Here is a 22,178-nt window from a genome sequence, read left to right on the forward strand (position 1 = left end):
TTGATGAAGTTGATGATCAACTTCATCTCTGTGTCCTTGCTCTATGAGTTGATGGTAAAAGTTTACTAGATTTAAAACGAATCCATTACACCCCTTCAACTTGAATTTCGGCCGACTGCAACGCGCGCTGCATAATTTTATGCTTGATGTCTGAATGTAGCGCCCTCGTACGATCAACGACGCTTAGCCACACGTGCAAAATGGCGGCGGTAAGTTGGCGGTTGTTGAGAAATCCTTTGAAGAACTCAAGTTTAGTTTTACTTATTGTGTTGATTTAAACCCAAGAAACGTTGCCAAGTAACCTGTTTTTGCTATAGGATTTACTTATACTCTGCACGTCTTTTTGATGCTGGTTATGGGATTAAACTCGTGGGATTTTTGTCGTTGTCATGGAAGCAATTTGTGCCGCGTGCGCATGTTGCACACAGTCATGACCTGACTGTGCTGTTTGCGCGGGATCAGGTCAACTCGGACCCAAACCAACTCGGACCCACAACAAACTCGGACTTACGCCAACTTGGACCCAACTTTGAGTCAACTCGGACCCACTGAGTCTTGTGGGTTATGGTTGCACTACATCAACGGGGTCCAGATAACTCGACCGTTTGCCAACTCGACTTTGGACAACTCGGCGGTCGAGTTGTCTTAACGGTCGAGTTGTCTGCAGTCGAGTTGGCAAATGGTCGAGTTGTCTGACATCCACACCAAATACGCGTCCGTAGACCGAAATAGCGCCGACTCTTGAACCTGGCGAAGAGGCCTTCATTTTTTTCGCTAGAAATTCAAGATTATGGCCAGATTGATCACTTTTTGTTTCAATTTTCTGAACTTTTTTTATTCGCCTTTTCCCGAAGATACCCCCCTAATAGTAGTAAAACCATGCGCTCAGCTCTGAATGTAGCTGCCCGCCTCTATCCAAAAAAAGCCTGCAATGTGGGGCTTTTTGTGAAAGAAATACTCTGAACAGGAAACTATCAATCCCAAATTTGGGATGATACCTCGAGATTATGGCTCCTCTTATTGTAAAAAAAAAGCGGGATAACAAAATATTAATAATGAGCTAGCGAGCAGACACACGACGCTTCAAAACCGTCTCCAAGTTTAAGACAATAGGAAATGTTCCACATTTTTATTTTAAAATGATTTGATTTGTGTTGGGTCCAAGTTGGTGGTACATGTACATGTAGGTCCGAGTTAGTATTGGGTCCAAGTTGTTCGTGGGTCCGAGTTGGCGTGGGTCCGAGTTGGTTTGAGTCTGAGTTGACTCGAAACCATTTGCGTTATGTGTGCAGGCATGGCAGGAGTGCTTGTGAATTTTGCTTGACGTCTGACTGTGTCGGACAACTTGACCGTTTGCTAACCCGACTCCGGACAACTTGACTGTTGAGACAACCCGACCGTTAGCCAAGTCATCTGTTCAGCATATTTAGGCAGTGGACAGTTCGACTTACAGACATGACACAACTCGACTGGTAACATGCATGATATGACATGCTGACATGGTGAGATGTCTACACAAATACAGTAGTTTTCCCACTTCTGGATTGCAAAAATTATTCAGTCTGAGTGCAACTAGGCGTAGGCCTAAAAATAATCCTCAAATTCCTGTGAAATGTGGTCAGAAGTCCACCTTGTGTGTCATTGTATGTTGGAGATACTAAACGTACTAGTAAAAAATATTTGTTTAAATACTAAGCTTTTAAGTTAAACGTACAGGTTCGACGAAAGTGAAGATGGCACTTACTGTAGTTCTGAATTAGTTTAGCTAGTGCCGGATTAGGCCCACAACTAAATCTTTTTCATGACTAGGCCAAAATAAATTTTAACTAACCACAAAAAAAATCCATTTTTCAGCCAGAACCATTGTGTAAAGGCTGATTTTCTAAAAAAGAATTTCTTAATGTAGAGAAAATTAGTTTCATAAATAAGAAATCCAATGAAATAAAAAGTGGATCTCGCATAAATTTTGACTCAACTGTTTCAGCTGTACAGCAGCTGTCAACGATACTGTCTCCCGTGCCACACAGTCAACGAACTCATTGTGTCACGTACATTTCTGCTATATCCATATAAAGTTGAGTTCGCAATGTAATGATATTGCGCTATCTGAAACTAGAAAAAGTATGCGTTCAGTTTTCAGCCTGTTTGAATAAAATTGGAAACTTTAACTGTCATTTTGATTAAACAGACATTGGATGTGAATTTTACATTAATGTTGAGTATCAAAAAGTATATTGGATCACACGTAGTGAGTGATATATCGCCCTGTAAATATTTGTCCCTTTTTTTCGCTTCCATGATATTTGACGTTCATGTACCGGCATGCCAAAGTGTGGATCGGAAATCTGATCAAAATTTCTTTTCTATAAATTTTTTGAGAACAAGTTTTGTACAAGAAAAAGCTTGCTTTTCACTTTTTAAAAAGAACTTGTCTGAGAATGAAGATCCGAGGGTTTTCATTTCAACTAGGGAATGTATTTCATGTATTTAAATACGTGGCTAGGTCAGCGCAGGTGTAAGATTGATTGATCATGCCAAGATCGACTTACTGCGACCACAACTTTTATAATACATGTACCTCAGGAATTAGGCATGTCTATCTACATGTACTGTGTTAAATTCCCTCCTATTATAAAGGCATACATGTAGTATTTCACATGGTCGTCTCAGAAGACAGCTTGGCTGAGTGGACAACATGTCTGAACGGGCAACTTGTCTCAACGGTTGACTTTGTATGCAAGGACAGTCGAGTTGTCCGGACCCCATGAGAATTCTCAGGTCATTTAGTTCAGAAGGCAGAGCATTTATGAGAATAAAGACGGGCCGATAGCGTGGGCACTCTGTTTTTGCTGGCCGGAGAGAATTCCATGTACAAACGCCGCTTAACACCCCTTGCACAAACCCTAGACTGGTCTGAAAAAATTTGGTGTTTTCTAAGTAAACAACTTGGTATTTTCCTTCCTAAATTAAACTTCTTTGGACATGATTTTGCTTTCTGACTGCTAACAAGTCACTGTAGGGAATACAGGAAACTGTTGTAAGTCATCATTTTGTTGACTTACACGGACACATGTATTGCCTGTGTACATTATGATTCCTTGCACTAATTCAGTGGCTTTGATTTATCCTGGTTTATTTCTACCTCCATGGTCGATCCCAGCAAATTCATTCTCGATTATTATCTTGCAAATTCAATAATTGATCATGTGCCCCTAAGGATGAAGCAAGGACGGCAAGCCACTTGCATATCACATCACAACTCAACAGTGCAGTATGTACATGTACACATGTACGTGATACTAAATGACGGTACAAAAAACGTACATGGACACTCATCCACATGCGCATTGATTAAGTTCATTCAATAAAGTCTGGATACCAGACCCGATGATTCAGATTACCTGACGATTCATTATCAAGGGTCGTCCGGGATCTTTGGGCAGGGAACCAGACTATTGTCAATAAGGCGCACCGCAAAATGGACAGAGCGCATGTGTGTAGCACTAGAGGAGTTACTGGTATTGATGTACTTGTGCAGGACTTGTCACTTGACACTTCTTGGCATCCGTGGCGAAGGAAACTGGTACTGAAGCACGATTTGTTGTAATACTGACTTAAGCCAAGGAATTTTTGTGGTTTTGTGGAAAGGGACCGAGAAAAACATGCCGAGTTATACGAAATGACGACTTATAAATGCAGACTTATAAATGAAATTTTCGGGACTTTTGTCAAACGGCCAACTTGGAAGATATGACGGGATACGTGATGCCGACTTAGTCAGAGTTTACTATAATTATTGACATCCCTATATGGAAGTCTTCCCTCACTTGGCAACATTGACACTGTGTTCATTTTGGATGCTTCCATATTTATTTAAACAGATAAAATCAGAGAACATGTTTTCCTTAGAGGTACTCTAAGTTTTACCTCAAAGTCAGTCGCAAAAATTTAGTGACAGGCTGGCAGAGGAAAAAATATTGTGGTGCTGGGAGCAACCTATTGGTAATGGCTCCTGTTATTTCATTGTTTAAATATTAGACATGTTAAATTATCCGTTACAAAGAGAACTCTTGTCATAATAAGTTTATACGTCAGCATGCTATGATCATGTCCACGAATGTCAGGAAGTACAGTCAGGGACATCAGTATCCACAAAGCATCAGCAATCTAAGAATGCACACGCTAAAAAAGAATGATCAAAGTTGGAAGACATTCATATCAAGTAAGAAAAAGGACTAATTCACACCAAGATACCTGGAGGAACAGTTCACTGTCTTTAATTAATCACCTGCAAACAAGATGGCAGCCAGTCAGGCTACGCAACGAGTGGAAGTGCTTTTGTTGTACTTGGTGTTCAGAATTTCAGATTCAGAAATCGTTTGAAGTAGATGTAATGTATTGAATATGATACCTAGGAGTTCGTTCAGCATTGTGAGCGCACCTTTTATGCAAGTGAATAGACAACCTATTAAGCCCCGCCCACTATACACGTGGGCACGTAGCATGGGCTCTTCTTTAGTGCCACGCTACAGGTTCCAGTTGCACGCATCATATGCACGTGCATGCATGTCAGACTTTAGTGCACACATGTAGGGCAGAAACCGCGGCTGTGATAGGTCAGAAAACAATAGGGTCAGGCTTAATGGATCGGTCTATTATTAATTAATTACACATGCTGCTTTCTGAAGTCCACAGCACAGAAGGTGGCAGAAGTGCGAGAGGTGACGCGTATTGAGCGCATCGGCGCCCACTCTCACATCCGGGGGCTGGGGCTGGACGATGCCCTGGATGCACGCAAGGTGTCCCAGGGGATGGTGGGGCAGGTGGAGGCGAGACGGGCAGCGGGTGTCATCCTTGAGATGATTAAGGTAGGGACCATGCCAAGTCCAAGCCAACAGGCTGCAGCTCAGAACAATACACTGTGTCAATAGGAAGTGACTTCAGCCGCTAGCCACTGGCTATGGCTGCTAGCCAGTGGCTAGCGGCCACTAGCCACTGGCTGCAGCCACAAGCCATTGACTGCAGCCGCTAACCACCGGCCTTCATAGGTATACTCTTTATTTCTAGCAGCAACATTCTCCCACAGGCTAAGATTTACATACCTTTGAAAAATTTGGAGTTGGATTGGGGATTGAAAGTGGCTAACAACCCTTTTGCTGTCTCTTTTTGTCTGATATTTATCACTGACATGCTACCTTTCAAATACCAAATTTTTGTCTGTAGATTAACGTGCTTACTCCAATAAAACTTGTCAATGCATGCTTTGGTTTGAATTTTAAAAGTAGTACTTTTTTCCCATTCTCTTTGCTTTATTCAACAGGAGGGAAAGATCGCAGGAAGAGCTGTTCTGATTGCCGGGCAACCAGGAACAGGGAAAACTGCCATTGCTATGGGTAGGAATGCAGTATCCAATCTCTGTAGCTTGGACTAACTGTTGGAGTTGGGTTGCAGTAACATCTTTTCACGAGACCAGTCCCAGATAACAAGATGGACATTGTCAGAGTTTGGTTGGATGGCTTCCAACCGGGCAACTTGTGATGGACCTGTGATTGACTTTAATACGGAAACCGGTGCTATACGCATTCATGACATTGCTTTAACCCTAATTACCCAAATCCATTCAAACATCAGCTGAGGGTCTTGCCAAGTTTGGGCTGATTCAGTAACAGAAATAAAGAACTTGTTCGACTTTGTTGGATTGAGGAGCCTAGGGTGATGGTGTTGGATTTTGTTTGAGTAGGGACACGGAGTGGTCGCTCCATGGAGTGACTGGCTAGTGGTACCATGTATTGGACTGTGCTTGATTTTGTCAGATTTGATACTAATTCTTGACAAGTCACTGGTGTACCACAGAGACCTATTCACACCAAATGATTCAAACTCCAATACCGTTGATGTGCTAGAGTTGACCAGATTCTGTCCAGTCATGTGCCTGAAATTACAGTGACCCCCTTGCAGAGACAAGTTGTCTCTGTTGAACTTTGTTAAGTTCATTGCTGTATCTATTTACAAAAGCCTAGGGGGTTAGGATTGAATAATGGGAAAAGATTTTTTTTTTTCTTACCATTTTGTTGGTTCATCATTGATCCGTCTAGGTATGGCGCAGAGTCTCGGACAGGACACGCCCTTCACGGCGATTGCCGGCAGCGAGATCTTCTCCCTGGAAATGAGCAAAACCGAGGCCTTGACCCAGGCCTTCCGGCGGTCCATCGGCATCAGGATCAAGTGAGGATGTTTTCTCTTCCCTGTTGTTTGTTGAGTTTTCAGACAGATTTTGGACAATAGCAGCCCAGCCAGCACTTCGTGCATAGTTTGAAGTACCAATTTTACTTGAATGAGCATAAATGAAGGCTTCGGTTGGATGTTATCTGTTAAAACTTTTCTGTATGCTTGTCTTGTTAGTTTTTGTCTTGATGCCGTTTTTCTTGTTTGAATTTTCTTCAGGGAAGAAACGGAAATAATTGAAGGCGAAGTTGTGGAGATACAGATTGACAGGCCAGCCACGGGACAGGTTTGCAAAGCATTCTTGTTCAAGCCACAACATAAAAACAAAATTAAGATTGATCTGCCATGTTTAATTTGCATATAAACTGTTTATTTAGGTCACTCTACTTGAGGCTGCTCTTTAACCCGTTCGTGACAGATGACGGTAAAAGCCTCCGTAAAAATTGAGATCCTCAGCCCGCTTTTCAGCTATTATTAACCCCGTTGTCAAGGGGTTAAGAGTGGGCCATACCTCAGCAGCAGCAGAAGCTGAAACGTGACTTCCCGAACTCGGGAAATCAAGTAAAGAATTTACCTGTTGAAGTATATTCAACACTGCTGATTGTCTTGTCTTGCTTTGGGAAAAATGTTCTACTGTTCCTTTTTGTTTTGTGCAAACAGGGAGCCAAGGTGGGCAAGTTGACTCTCAAGACGACCGAAATGGAGACAATCTATGACCTGGGCACCAAGATGATCGAAAGCTTGACCAAGGAAAAGGTGCAGGCCGGGTGAGTGATCTGACAGGACCCTTACCACGAAGGAGAGGGGGCTACCCCTGTCAGGAACGTCCCTTTGAGGCTGGCACACTACCTGTGCTCAGACGTTAGCATTGCAAACTTAGTGTAGACATTCCATTCCTCTTGTGTAGTTTAAAGACCTCAGTGACAGTACTCATATCTCTTGCACAGTAGACGCCGTTTAAGCGAGATTTTTGTGGATGGTTTCCTTGACCGTTCCTCTTCCTTTTTTGCTGTGAATAGCGGCAACTTCAAAATACCTCTAAACCTGATTCTCAGAGAGCGGAAATCCTTCTGTGGACCTGGCATAGTCCACAGGTTTGCACAGCTTGCATTATTTGCACTGGACCTGTGTTGTTCCCAGGTCCACTCTAAGACGGCATGATTGGCAATATGTATGCATGATCAGAATGTGCACTTCCCAGTTCACTGTACCTGAACACAGTACCCCGTCAGATGTCACAGATTTCTGTATCTTAGACATTCATTCTCATTCCAAATCAGGGGAGATCGGTCAAACTCGGCGAGAAATAAGCCATTTGCGAGTTAAATTTGCGAATAAAATCAAGTACACTGAGTTATTTGATTGCACACAAACGTAGCAATTTTAATTCCCCAGACTAAAGACGCTGTTGCTATACCTCGTGATTCGGGGCAAGCTTTTGCATAGCGACCGCCATCTCTGGAATGGACTGGTTCCTTTGTGCCCTTCTTATCCACTGAGAACAGTGTATTGTTGCAAGGCGTCTCTTATGTAACTAAGCAAAAGCTTACCCAGAATCACAAGGTATGGCAACAGTATTTTTAGTATGGAGAATTCAAATTATGTTCCCGTGAATTTAAAGAACTCAGTGTACCAGATTTTATTCAAAGGTTGCTGGCAAAAAGCTTATTTTGCGATCAGTTTTAGACTCTCTTCATTTGTCGTTTTGCTGCTATTTACTTGCAGCGATATCATCACGATTGACAAAGCCACAGGGAAGATCACCAAGCTGGGGCGGTCTTTCACAAGAGCCAGGGACTACGATGCCATGGGACCACAGGTATTCCTCAAAAGTCTTGATTGATTTCTTCAGCCCAAAGACTTCGCACGCATGCAGTACAGTCGCGCTTGTCCTGGTTTATGACATCTCTTACCATTACCTGCATATGACTGGTACCCTCCTTACAAATAAGTTAAATTGGTTAGTGATAACCAGTGGTGTGACCATGGCCCTGAGCTTGGTTCCAAATAGCCGACTGGAGGGTCCAAATCCTCTGTCATCCAGGCCGCGTTGGTCAAATTTATATAGTCGACCATAATTGTTGTTCAACCTTGCCTTGTGTGCCTTGAGGCCGTGTTGAGACCGCTCGTCGCACACTTGATGCAGACTCATACTCGCCGTTCATATCTCTTGACCGCGTTTCATCCCGCAGACAAAGTTTGTCCAGTGCCCGGAGGGGGAGCTGCAGAAGAGGAAGGAGGTGGTGCACACGGTCACGCTGCACGAGATCGACGTCATCAACAGCCGCACCCAGGGCTTCCTGGCCTTGTTCTCCGGTGAGTTGCACAGCTCAGTCTGGAAAGCCTTGAACCCTCAACCTGTTCCGTGTCTGGATGGAGGAAAGGAACTTTGGCTCTTGCGAATGGGGGCCAATCACAGAGCAGTATTAAACTGCTAGAGCACTAAACTCCTCATTTTCCATGCTCGGAGGAACAACCTGAGCGTAGATGTTTTGATTGACCTCATTTCCATTCGGTCATATTGACTTGAAACCGAGGTTAATGTTTCTTTATTTTGGGAACCTGAGATTAAAAATGAAAGCAATGAAGTAAAAGTTCATTACAGATCAATTTCATTGACATTAATGAATAATTTAAGGTGTGTGATTAATCATAGCTGAATGTTTAAGCAACTTTTTAAAAAGTGAAATTGAGGCATGGAACCCAAAATAGTCTGGCGCTACCCCATTTGAGAGATTACACTGAATACAACAGATTCAGGGCACATGATCCAAAATGGCTTCTTATGAATATGATAATATGCTTTCGTTTGTCCGTCCTGCATGACAGGTGATACCGGCGAGATTAAGGGTGAGGTGAGGGAACAGATTAACGCTAAAGTGGCGGAGTGGAGGGAGGAAGGCAAAGCCGACATCGTGCCAGGGGTGAGTAGATGGAGCAAGGGGTGCAACTGCACGCTGCAGCACTTGACAGTTGCAGTACGCCACTAGTACGTCCCAGCATCAGGATTCAGAGACTCTGATACTTGGGGAGAGTTTTTGGAGCACTAGATCTTTGTATTGTAAGAAAAGCTAATATCTTGATCTGCACAACAAATGGTTCTGAGAACAAGTAAGCCGTTGAAAGTCTCACAGAGTAGCCAAAAAATAATGATAAACTAATGCCAGAATGGGTACACCCTGTGAACTAGTTTTGGGTGGATGCATTCAGTGCATGTGTACTAAACAGCGGCCAGCATTGTCACAACTGCGATCCATGATACAAGGAGAAACTAGACATTAAACAGGGCTCCGATATCCTCGGCTTTTAGTCTGCTGTTAACCGAAGGTCAGAGGAGCTGTATTCTGCAAATTGTTCTCTTGCACAGATCAGGCTTATGGTCTGAAGGTGGACAATGGTTGTTTCACCCACTGTCATGGCGTCATTGTAACAAGTGGTATCGTTACACCCCCTGTGGCTGAAGTGCTGTTGCTGCTTGTTCAGAACACATACACCTGCTTTGACAGCACTCAATATCCTTTTCACCAGGTGCTCTTCATTGACGAGGTACACATGCTGGACATCGAGTGCTTCTCGTTCCTGAACCGCGCCCTGGAGAACGACATGGCGCCTGTCCTCATCATGGCCACAAACAGGGGCATCACAAGGTGCGTCGCACCCCGACCATAGTCCTTAACTGCGCGCCACCTTCTCATGTGCATCAAGAGCCAGGTCGCATAAGATCAAGTACCGAGGTTTTGATGTAAACTTGTTGGTACCACACTTGCATGTAGGTCGTATGCTTGTGTTAAATGCCTTCTTGACCAACAGGGTATTGTGGCTCGCCAAGATGCGCTCGTACCTCGAGTATAAAAATGCCTGCTTGAGTGGTGCCACTGGAGTAGTGCTGCCATCTCAGATTTGTCTGTCACTGAGCAGACCAGAAATGCGGCTTGACCATTCACTTTATGTGTGTGGAAATTCCAAATGTAGAAAATGAAACTAGCATGTATGTCGTGTCAAAATCCTTAATCCAGAAATGTAAAAACAGGAGTGGCCACAATGTTACTTAACAGTTGCTTAGTAAATAACAGAGAGTCTTTTAACATGGTAGAGCAAACAGCTTTTGGCATGAGGTCTCACGTACCCCAGGGAGTTTAAGGTGAAAATAATCGTTGATTTCCTTCCTGCTGTCAGGATTCGCGGCACCAACTACAACAGCCCCCACGGCATCCCCATCGACCTGCTGGACCGCCTGCTCATCATCACCACCTCGCCCTACTCTGAGAAGGAGCTCAGACAAATCCTCACCATCAGGTGGGCTTTTTGGGGTTTCATCACAGGAACGGGGCTGGATCACGTTGTGGCTGTCCCGGCCATGTGCTGGGTTTTTCAAGAGTCAAACTGTACACTCAGTCCTTAGGCTGCATTTGCGGGTCTTACTTTTGATACTTGCGGGTGCAGGCAAATATTGCGTGCGCATTGCTCTCAGATCACATGACGTGAACGATTTACGGCTGCCTGTCTGTCACCTTGAAATACCCATGTGATGACGTGATTGAACTTTCAACAGTGGGTCATATTCCTGCTGTTTTTGCATTCAGTGATGTGAGCAACATGCTCTGACACGGCCATGAAAACTTCCGTCCAGAGGACACACAATGGCTTCAAGTCAGTGTGCATAGCAGCCATCTTGTGTCCTGAAAAGGAACCAATGCAAGTAGTGGTGACTGCTCTGCACCTTTACTGAAGAGAAACTTTGATGTCCATTGATTTTTGTTGTTTGTGACTCAGATGCGAGGAGGAGGATGTGGAGATGTCAGAGGATGCCATCACTGTGCTGACCTGCATCGGCATGGAGACGTCGCTCAGATACAGCATCCAGCTCATTACGGCCGCCAACCTCGTCTGCAGAAAGAGAAAGGTCAGTCGGAGGGTTCACTGCCTCCTCAGGGGCCTTGTCAGAAAGCTGTGGCTACGGCTGGGCCCCCGTGGAAGTCACTAGCATATGGTTTCAGCTGCTTCCCATAGATGCCTGTGTTAGTTATAGCCACAGCCAGTTGATTCAAACATGGCCATCATCAGGCCTAAAAACGTTCTGAAAGTTTCAAATTTCAGGAGCTACGTGTACAAAAAATACCACGAAAAAGCTTAATTTGTGCTGCTGTCAGGTTATTAAATCTTGTAATGGTAGAATGCCATCGTCCAGTGGTTACATCACCTGACTTGTGCGTGAATCAGTACATTTGTGTTCTTAGGCAAGGCAGTTTACCACAGTAACCTCGCTCCCTGTAAGAGCATTTCACCTGTGCATTGCTGAGTGGAACAAGTGTCATTCATTTCTTTTGTTCCATACCACAGGGAACCGAGGTGGGCATGGACGACATCAAGCGAGTGTACTCCCTCTTCCTGGACGAGTCTCGGTCCACCCAGTTCCTCAAGGAGTACCAGCAGGAATTCATGTTCAATGAGGTCAACGGTAAGTTGGGTACTTCATCCCCCTCATGCAAAACGTTTGTGTTTTGTCAGTGTTTGATAGGTCAAGTTGCCCGAGGTAAGATGTCGGCACAAGTTTATTGTAAAAATTACTCCCAGTGTTGAAAACATTGGCTACTTTGATGTTGCAATGGCATTTGCCTTTACAATTTCTCCAAATTTCCTGTTTCAACAGAGGAAGAAATGGAAACCACATGAGGATGGTGCCTGAGCAGAATTTTGAAGTCTTAAGCTGGTCAGATTCAGTTAGCCTTCTCACTTCTCGAACCCATGCTGTTGAACTATTCACTGGTACCTACTGCTGCTAAACGGGGCTGTGGGAAGGGAATGGGTGTCACAGGGCACAGTGAGTTGATCTTGCTGCCTCAATCAATGCGGGCACAGTGAGTGCACACGTGTCGTGACTCCTGAAAGTGTCATTTTGTGCTGTTAGTCAAATGAGTTCTAGTATGTAAGGGTCCGAAGAAATCTTGTCGTGGGTCCTGACTTAATTAGGCACCATTTCAAAATCCCTATCGGTTGACTATAGGACAGGGCCATCTGACCGATAAATAAATAATAACCGTGACTTGTGTTGAGTGAATAATGGAGGGGGTGTTGCTCCACTGAAACCGCATAGGCTGGGGAGGAATGCAGTGTAAAGGCATTTATCAGGTAGAATTGGCCTCTTGAGAACACTTCACCTGATAGCCAACCAATAATAAATGTATCGGTTGGATCGTTCTGTCTGACACCTACACTGTACTTCAAAAGAATTTTGAAATAGTGCCTTAGACCTTATCCAGCAGGCTGTATTGAGGGTTTGCGTGGCTGCCATCTAAAGGGCCAGTGCTTTTGTTTCACAGGGGATGCACAATGGAGGCTTCCCTGTGTAACAAAACAACTGCCCTGAAAGATGGCTACCACGCAAAGCCTCTATAGCGAGTGGGTACAAGTGATGTTCTGTATCCCAGAGATTGCAGCAGTTTGGTTTGTGTGTTCTGTAAATTCAAATGCGCTCCAATGGACAAGGCAGACATTCTTGCAGTAGAGGATCTTTACGGCAGGTCATCTCTCTCGAGAAGAATGATCGTTTGCCTTGTCCTTGTGCTCATGGTTTCAATAAGAGAGTAATACATTTAGGCAAAATCTGCCAGCCTGTTGCAGTACTTACATTATGTTCTTCGATTAAATCCTTCAAAAATAATATACAGTTGAATATATGAATTTTCATGGAAGTTGGTTTTCTCGCTGCATAGACGGAAGAGGACTTGTGGCATTCGTATTTCTGTCCAAGCACTCCAGTCAATAAAACATGAAGACACACAGTTGCCTTTTTATTTTGGTAAACGTCTGTAAATAATTTGTTATTGAGTGACTGCTTGATATTTTGTCTGCATGAAGTACTGTACAAGCATTCCACATTTTCATGCCCAAGGATTGCATTCTGTCTACACTACCCTTTTGCCTTCAATAGTTACTCAAGTGGTTGAATTTGGGATGTTAGCACAGGTGGCTGGTGCGTAAAGCACTCACCTGTCTCCACTGTGGGTTTGCTACCTGGCCTGGGCCAGATATGAGTAGTCAGAGTTGTGGGTTGGTTGGTTCTCTCCTATGTCACAAGAGTTTTTCCTCAGGGTGGCCCCCAGTTGTCATCCCTCCGCAAAACTGGACATTTTCTCAGGCTGTGCTCCTTGGGTAGTTGTGGGTCATTTGGCAGGCTGCCCTAGGTGCCCTTGTATGCCTTCAGCTTTACCACATTGCAATTTTATTGTACAGTGCATGTGAACATAACTGTGTGGAATTTACACTTTATAAATGAGTAAAATTATTAAGTATTGTTAGCTCAACAAACTAGGTGTTTTCATTAAGGCCAAACAAGTTGCACCTGTCTCTGACACCTTGTTGTCAGCTCAGCTGTTAAACTCTGCAGCCTGGAATGAACCAGTTACAAGATCTGTTCTAGGTGGATATTGGAATTGGGGTTTTTTATTACACTTTCAAGTGCTCCAAACAAAATGGCCTTGTAGGAGACTGTGTTCATTTCTTCCGGAAGTCTCTTGGAATTTGAAGTTCCTTTAAAATGTTTGATTTGGGTGAGGCCCAATGACAAAAAAATGGCAGGGTTTTCCATGCCCAGGAAGGCTTCCGTGTCTTTATGCGATGACGTTCGTGACTGCTTTCTAAATCAGGGTCTCGTCTCTGGCTGTGCCTTCAGACTGAGGTCCACAGTCGGTTTCTGACATCACGGGATCAAATGAACACTCTCCAAGAGCTGGGCATCATCACCGAATCCATGACACTGAAGCCAGAAATGGACACTAAGCCACAATTCAGAGATAACCCCCCCTCCCCGGTTAGTTTTGTTTTGCTGCCAAAATTGTGGTCTGTCTCTGCAAAATTAAAACGTCAGGTAGGTGTCGGGCTGGGGGAGCAGACTACAGTACACTTGTTTTGCGGGACAGTCCACTGGCAAATTTCATATGGCCCTCTCCCTCATTCAAAATGGTCTAACGACGCCCGTGGCTACTTCTTACTGTGGTGGCTGTGGCTGGCAATAGTATGTCCATCAATGGTAAGCCACTGGCCAGCAGCTGCAGGCACTGCCTGCAGATATGTGTGTTACTCCTAGCCACAGCTGGTTGACTGGGAGATGGCCAAACATGCCATATTCAAGCTAAAGGAGACTTGTGTAAGATTAGTGCTAATGAGTCCACCATCTGCTTTTCGCTCCCCATGTACTCTTTAACACTGGTGCCTGCAACATGTTTTTTCATTTGCATGTCCCCAGACACCAGCATTTTAAGACATGACACGAATCTGAGGACTTCCTCCATTTTAAAGGGCCAAAACTCGGAGAGAATACAGCTACATGTATTGTGTTGCATCATGAAATTCTGTAATGTGGGTAATTATGGTAACGAATTATCAGACATGAAATGTAGATGCTTCTTAAGTTAGGATTTTTTTCTTAATTTTTTAAGTTTGTGAATTTATTTGTACTTCCTATTTAAGTGTACCAAGTGTAAAAAAAGACTCCATTTTTTTGTCAAGGGTTTCATGAAATTGGAGAATAAAGTTTTTTGATGCAATTTAATGTGCCATTTCTCATTTATGAAGCTGCGGTTTCATAGTGTATAACCGAAAATATTTCAAGATATGTACCAGTCACATCTGAAAATAACTGATTATGTCACGTTAATTAAAAATATCGGAAATTTGTTCATCCTTTTAATCAAAAACAGGATTAGCCGAAGTTGGATTATCGGCTACAAGTTTCTTTAATTAAATATTACATCGCCCCCGGCGCGGCTTCGTAAAGCCAATGTCATCTTTCAAAGTGTGCCGTGCGCTACGTAGTAACGCGTTATCGGGGAACGTGCACCCTCTACGGCATGGGATTTGAATTCCGCACATACCTTGGAACAGCCGACTCGGCCGTCATGACATGCCTTTCCTTTAAGATGGTTTATGGTCGGCTCATTTGGGCGCGGGGGCCAGACGGTGTCATTAGGGATTTGCTGCCCGCTGGTTCCCTCTGCTGGGGGGGGGGAACTAGGACAGTGAAAGGTCAGGTTGTAAGACGTTTCCGTGGGCAGTCTGTGTCTGACTTACTGATTTTGTTAATTGTTGGCTAATTATCCTCTTTTTCCTTGAAACAATACCCCCAGGTACTAGGTATATGATCGATTTCCAAATTGTTACCAATCGATCGTCACGGTATATCACTTTAAACAAATCACCGCGACTCCCTCTCTACCATCATGATCTGGACTGCCACTTTTACATCGCAGTAATTATTAGTCACCACCATTGCCATTGATTTTTTTTCAGAATTTACTACCAACAGTGTGACCAGTCATGGAGGAAGGGAAACAGATTTTCCTTCCTCCATGGACCAATGAACAATAATGGGACGCCCGTATGCTCTACGCCCCGCCCCTATCGGCTCGCAGGACTGTTCAACCATGGAGCCTGGAAGGAAACTCGAAGGTTTGGAGGAAGCGAGGGGAGTACGTTGTACTTGTTGAAATTATGACGTAATTCATTGAAAGCCCGTTCCAGAAAATTAGGCCCCAACTTCGCCCGTCCACTTTCAAGTCCCAGTGGCTTAAATGGATCCTTGGGTGTCCTTAGGTACCCCGTTTGAAATTTGAAAACACAATTACACGCCCCCTTCTTAAAGTGTATAGCGTGCACCCCATGCACCACCCTTGGCCTTCGACATATCGCCCTTTCCTGCCCTGTGCATTGAGCAAACTGAAGTCCATGCTCTGTGCCCCCCCCCTGTTGGATCCAAGTTGCGCCTCTGCCCGCCATTTTTTGTTACAGGGGTCATTGCCTTTCGCTATCACCCAGCTCTGACCATCAATCAACGCATAATCTCTATCGTCTTATCGGGACGTCAGGTTGTCAGTGGACGTGATATATACAAGTACATGCACACAGGATGGGACGTGTTCCGTTTGCTTCTCCCAGTGGAAACTTTTATGACTGTCATGTGTTACGGTGGGCCTGCTGTGGCTTTGTACGCTGGTCTATAGTCTTTGCTTCATCCTTGGTCTCGCTCTCAATGGATTTTCAAGTACTTGTACTGTTGCACAGAAAAAGAACTGCATGTTACAATTGCATGCATTGTATGGCAAGTTCATGACTTATTTGAACTTTTGAAGCAGCATCTGCCCCAGTCTTGTAAATGGGGACATCCCCCAGCCCTTCGGGTGTCCGTGACCCCGTCCAACCATAGAGCAACGAAACGGTCCAACCCCCTTCCTTTGAAATCTGACAATGAACGCAAACATCTAAGTCGCATTTTATTTTCCAGTGCCCCTTGGGAAAAAAAGTGTTGCAACGCCGAACTCCCCCAATAATTTCACCCCATTGATCCGACCGGAAGGAATCAATTTATTCCATTAGTGAACAATTTCCGTCTGGTATTCCCTTTTAAGGACGTTTATTGCAAACCCAACATGGTGACTGCCACAATTAATGTCGTTTTTTTCCAATCAAGAGTTTGCGGTTTGTGGATCACGCTGGCATTACCGAGATGGTGACAGGCAACATTCGCGTAGTTGTGTAGTTGTGCCGCCTGACGTGGCCTCACACTCCAGCCTGTTTACTACAATACATGTACAGTGTACATGTACATGTACATGTACCTAACTTTCAATGAGCTTAGATTGTTAGCCTGAACTTCCGTGAGCCCAGAATCAAGGTTATCACCTTTCCACGTTGTGTTTTATCTGAACCTAAAGGTTTGTCATTTTCACGATTATATAAAGTCGTCAAAACGATTCTTTCGATTTAAAAAAGTAGGCAAATCATTTGACTGTTTTATTTTGAATCAAACGGCTTAAACAAGAAATGTATACAGATTGTAGAAATATTAACTAATAACAAAATATTATCAATGCCGTGGTGTTCGCAATGGCAAATTTTGCGAAAAAATTCAGGATAACATCTGCAGAGTGCATGTACGTGCTATCACTGAAACACCATGTCTGATATACCGTAAAACCATAGAGCTATATATAAATTACTCTATAGTTCTACATGTATACAGCTCTATGTGTAAAACCGAAATCCGGCAAACAGCTCAAAATGTTCGCGTGCGAACCTAACTTCGTCCAATAGGCGCGTCTTAGAGCATGCATCATCATGATCATGTTTGCCGAAAATGGCAAGTCATTTGACAAACGCACAGTACTTGTGTACATAAACTGTACCTTGGCTTATCTTATACGAAACCCTTTTCTCCCCAAAAATCCCAAAGCAAATTGCTTTTGATGTTGTGGTTCGTTTCTTTGAGGATTATCTTGCGACATTCTATTGTGTTCAATGATAGAATTAAGAATACCACACCGCGTAATATGCAAACACCACCGCAAAAAGTAAACAATGTCATGCAGTCTGACTAGGCAACAGTCAACATGAATGTTTGCAAACACACTTGGAATGTTTTACTCATTGTACTGGATACGTTTAGTCCCTGGAAGCAAAAAAAAGAAGACACAATGATGGATTAAGTAAACTGTGTGTCTTTGCCTTCAAAATAAGGCGTTCTTTTAAATTGCTTCATTAAAAGTTCATTGAAAGAGGGCATCACGATTCTTTCTTAATTGTCATTAAAAAAGACATTATAAAGATTCTGCTATCGAAATGTCAGGTCCTCGACTTTTAAATTGTATGTATTTAAGCCACTCCTGTCATTAAGATCTTTGCGACTGCTTTGATAATTTTGTTTGCTCTTTTTGTTTCTTTTTAATTTGAGCCAAGTTTATTCCTCCATAGTTTTATTAATCAAATTAACAGCTGTTTTGTGTTGCGTCTCGCATCTTGAGGTTGTTTTTCTTTGTGACTAGTCAGTTTCTTGCTGTTATTAATGCACGGCAATAATTCGCGATATTGGTCCAAAGTTCACCACCATACTCCCCGCCGTTTATATTATTCCATAATATTATTGATATTAATGAATCAGGTCAAGTATCAAAAACTATTTTGTCAATCAGCGCATAGTCAGCTTAACTTGACACATACAACGGGGGTGCGACCGCTCCATGTAAGAGCAGAATAGTTGGCACTTGAGTCGACCAATCACAGGCTGGTCCTTGTGACATGTGACTTAAAAGAAATCACTGTCCTTGATTGAGGTGGTGTGGACAGGGAACATCGCCGACAAAGTTGGACAGGAATTATTCGCCATTTTTGATCATTCCAGGTAAGATTTTCAACGTAATATCAAACTCACATGAAAATTCAAAAGTAAATTATTCACAGGACAAATTGTACATGTTTTCATCGCTGCCGACTGTAACATTTCAGCGTTAAATGTTCGCCTCAGCTTGGCATGTGCAGCGTGTGACTACGTTAACGTGTAACGTTTTGACATTACACTTTTGTAAACTTAACTGTACTCTGTCCTGGAAAAAAATGTTGGTTGGCAGTGTTCCATGGCGATAGTGTGGTTCATTCGAAACAAGCCATCTGCCTGTTCTGTAATGACCGAATTTCATGTAATTTTTAGCTCCAGTCCAAGTGAATGACAGTCGATCGCCTGGTAATTAGTGGCATGCTTGGCGAACACTCGGGATCGCCGCGGTCAGACGCTTCAATTATTGTTGGAGGGGTCCCTAGAAAGTAGAGTAGGATGGGCAGCGTGTAGCCAAAAACGGCCAAAATTATTTGAATGCCGGTAGTTAGTGAAGATCGTTATTTGAGTGACAATATATAATACTACGATCAACTGTATGGACCCAAAGTTCACCCCCGTAATACTAGGATCAACTGTATCAAGCCACTTTATTCATGTGTAGATTTAACTTTAATTATCGTACCTTAGAGGTCTCGAGTTTTGCTCACAAAAGATAAAATGAAAAATGATTGGGAAAGAGTTGGAATGGATGCCACTTGACACCCCGTGCACAAACCCAAGGCTGGTCTGAAAAATTGTAATTGTTTTCTATGTAAAAAACGACTTGTTTTTTTCCTCCAAAATTTAACTTTTCTGGACATCATTACATTGTGAAAATATTTGTTGATGTTTTAGGGGATAAATTTAAACAAAGAAAACAAAACTGTTGAGACAAAAGAACATGAAACACTAAAATTGAAATTTATGAATATTCTCTAGAGGTTGACGCTATGATTTTGATGAACATACATACAGGAGCATGGCTTGTGCACTGTGCACATGAACAGGTTGATGTCAAGTAACACAAATTACATGCTATTATTACCTCCTCCTGGCCAGGGTCCAATTAAACAGTGCTGCTAAGCAACTAATTTTACAGAGGCTCTGCTTAATTAATGAAGACTAGTAAGTGCAACAAAAGGCATGCTTACCATGGAGGAAACATTTAAGTGACAACAATGGAAATATCCATTCGTGCTTATGCAAATGTTTTGCTAAGCCCAACTGAAATGTTCATTGTGTACAATGTAATATGCTTATCACTGTTAAGCACAGTTTTTTGCTATTGTGGCAAATAAATTTGCTTAACGGTAAGCAGCGCCTTGAAACTGGCCCCAGTGCTGATGAATTGTTAATCTGGCATAAAATGTTCTGCGTAATTTTACTCAAAGTCTATTGTATGTTGTGCCCTGTGGTAGGGAACGTTTTGGGGCTTGATTTCAAAACTGTCCTATTTGACAAGTAGTATAGCTGACATTCTTGCATTAGTGAGGTGAATTTCACTGACCAAATAAAGCTACTAATCTCTCAGTTGTGCTCGTAAATGGACCAAGTTTCAGAATTACAACTTATTTTATTACAAACGTGCTTCATTGTCTTTCTGTGTAGGGCTATAGTTTCCCCTTAATTTTGATAGATAAAGGTTGATTTTTTTTATTCTGGGGTAGTACTACCACATGGTATTATACCATATTCTTTGTAGCTTAGTATAGAGCATAGACAGAGTAAATAACAGTCTTTAGAGTTTATTATCAAATGTGGGTCTGTACGAGGCAAGATTTGGTTTTGTTCTTCACACACCAGGCTTCCCCCTGCCTGTTAAAGTGTGAGGCGGCCCAAGTTTAGTGACCATGATGCCATATCTGGCTTTTCTGTTGCATTTTACCACCTCACAATAGCTAAAGATAGAAGGAAAAAGTAACTTAACCAAACATCTACATGTACTTATGTTGAAATTGATCAGTTGTAAATCATTCAGAATGGTAAAGAGGGGCACAGATTACCGTACAAGATCGTCGTTTGTTACTTTTTAGAAAGGAAACTTGGAATAACTGTACTATTAGACTATACCTTTTTGAAAACACTTGCATTTGTTTTAGGCACTAGTGTTTTAGAAAGATTTGTTTGACCCCCTCACACACATATCAGTACCCCAGGGGAAACCCTGTCACCTGCGATATCACCGCGATCCACACGGTATGTATTTGTACCTTTGCACTTAGACTTGACTCGAGTCGGGATCTCTGTGACGTCTTCGTTTCTGTTTTGGATACATACCAAGACCGCGCGCCGTTACTTGCTTTGCGCCCTGGTGTCCACTTATTACATTAGTTCATTTCAGAAATCCCGACTAGACGAATCTGCCAACCGTTTGTACACAGCGAATGGGCTCATCTACCAAAAGTGGTAGCGCCAATTACATCGCTGGACTTGTTTTTTACATCGTTCATACCGGCATTATAATGAACGAGTCTACAAGTCTGACTACTTTGACTGGTGGAAATTTTGTATACATTATGCAAGATCATGTCGTTCATATGCAGTTATGAATAACTACATATCACTGATGGGGGGTCCGATTGGCTTACACGTCAAGTCGGACTTAGGGACTGGTGACGTATGACACATGTTGTACAATAAAGGCTATCAAATGAGGGCGCCTTATAAGGATTATGCGAGCTACGCTGTGGGGCGGAGCGCGACGACCGTACCGGCTGAAGGGATGGCTGACTTGGGAAGAGCAACGTAGGTCCGACTTGATTCAAGTCTACTTTGTACTGGGATGTTGATCCATGTTGTTTCCTCCGCAATTTGCAGATAAGTTGAAACTTGGCCCAGTGTGTTTCTTATCTTATACCAAAGCTGAACCAATGCAGTTCACGCACAAAACCTCTAATGACTTGTCATCAAGTCTAGGGACAAGCCAGTTTTCATTTCAATTGTGCAGAAGAGGCACTTTGTCCTGGTTTATACATGTATCTGTGTGTGCCACACAAATGCCCGTAGATAACTTTTGTTCATCCTAGCAATCTTACCGGTAGATTGGTTTGCCCTTGCGTCCCTGTTTCTCCTTCCTTTCCCTATTTTCAAATTTTATTAATTTATTCATTATCTGCATGTATAATTTATTATGTAAATATTGCAATGGATATTCTGTTGTGTTGTTTTGTGTTGGCCGAAAAAATAATAATAATAACAATAATTATGTGTTAAAAACGTAAAAACTATTGGGTCCTTTCAAAAAAGAATGCTGTTTGACACAAGGCATACCGGTACAGTGGCGTGTCCTTAAACTTTGGTGATGCACTGGTAAATTAAATTTGCCACATGTCAATTCTTAAGTAGTTTCATATTTGTGACTTCAGTACTTGAATCCTGATAGACAGCTTCGAAAAATCAAATCAGTTCTTTGTTTTGGCTTATATTGTGTTACTTAAAGTGAAAATCTCAATCAGTTTGGGCCTTGCAGGGGAGCAGGATGGGGTAGCCCAAGAACCTGATGTCGGCATTGTCAGGAACCGGTTCCAAATTACAGAACCTGACACAAATTTGCAATTTTCTACAAAAGGCTTTGAACGAAAGGTTCATGTTCGTGTCAAAAGCGATTGTACCTGTAGGTGAGCGTTACGTTTGCTCGTTTGAATCACTTTCCACATTTGTTTCCCCTCGTTTTTTCTGTGAACTTTAGGATAAGGTTTCTTTTACATGTATAGGTACCCAGACAGCCATGTTTATTGTAATAGGACACCCCGTTCCCACGCTTCCCATAAATAAATGTACACATTGTTCCCATTTTTTGAAGCTCCAC

General features: G+C 42.9%; 2 protein-coding genes across 4 annotated transcripts in view; both read left to right on the top strand.

The window, feature by feature from the left end:
• The first annotated feature begins 135 nt into the window (after nt 1-135).
• On the top strand, nt 136-14,771 carry LOC110977969 (ruvB-like 2). 2 transcript variants are annotated; one of them, XM_022232539.2, is made up of 14 exons: nt 136-209; nt 4,689-4,868; nt 5,321-5,393; nt 6,096-6,225; nt 6,445-6,511; nt 6,886-6,992; nt 7,951-8,044; nt 8,418-8,541; nt 9,055-9,149; nt 9,754-9,872; nt 10,402-10,521; nt 10,999-11,128; nt 11,566-11,683; nt 11,876-14,771. In XM_022232539.2, exons 1-14 carry the CDS (start codon nt 147-149, stop codon nt 11,896-11,898), a joined length of 1,443 nt encoding a protein of 480 aa, XP_022088231.2. In that variant the 5' UTR covers nt 136-146; the 3' UTR covers nt 11,899-14,771. The 2 variants fall into 2 exon arrangements, with proteins under 2 accessions (XP_022088231.2, XP_022088232.1); XM_022232540.2 differs by lacking the exon at nt 136-209 and adding an exon at nt 1,211-1,502.
• Nucleotides 14,772-18,240: 3,469 nt separating this feature from the next.
• The window catches only part of LOC110977986 (uncharacterized), a 29,495-nt gene continuing 25,557 nt past the window's right edge, over nt 18,241-22,178 (top strand). For both annotated transcript variants that reach the window (XM_022232576.2, XM_022232577.2), the window contains exon 1: nt 18,241-18,397. The gene's annotated coding sequence lies outside the window, so the exon portion shown is untranslated. The remainder of the gene's footprint in view (nt 18,398-22,178) is intronic.

This window comes from Acanthaster planci, linkage group LG20 (genome assembly GCF_054643075.1).
Source record: "Acanthaster planci isolate LZ-2023a linkage group LG20, COTS_SCS, whole genome shotgun sequence".
NCBI classification, from domain to species: Eukaryota; Metazoa; Echinodermata; class Asteroidea; order Valvatida; family Acanthasteridae; genus Acanthaster; species Acanthaster planci.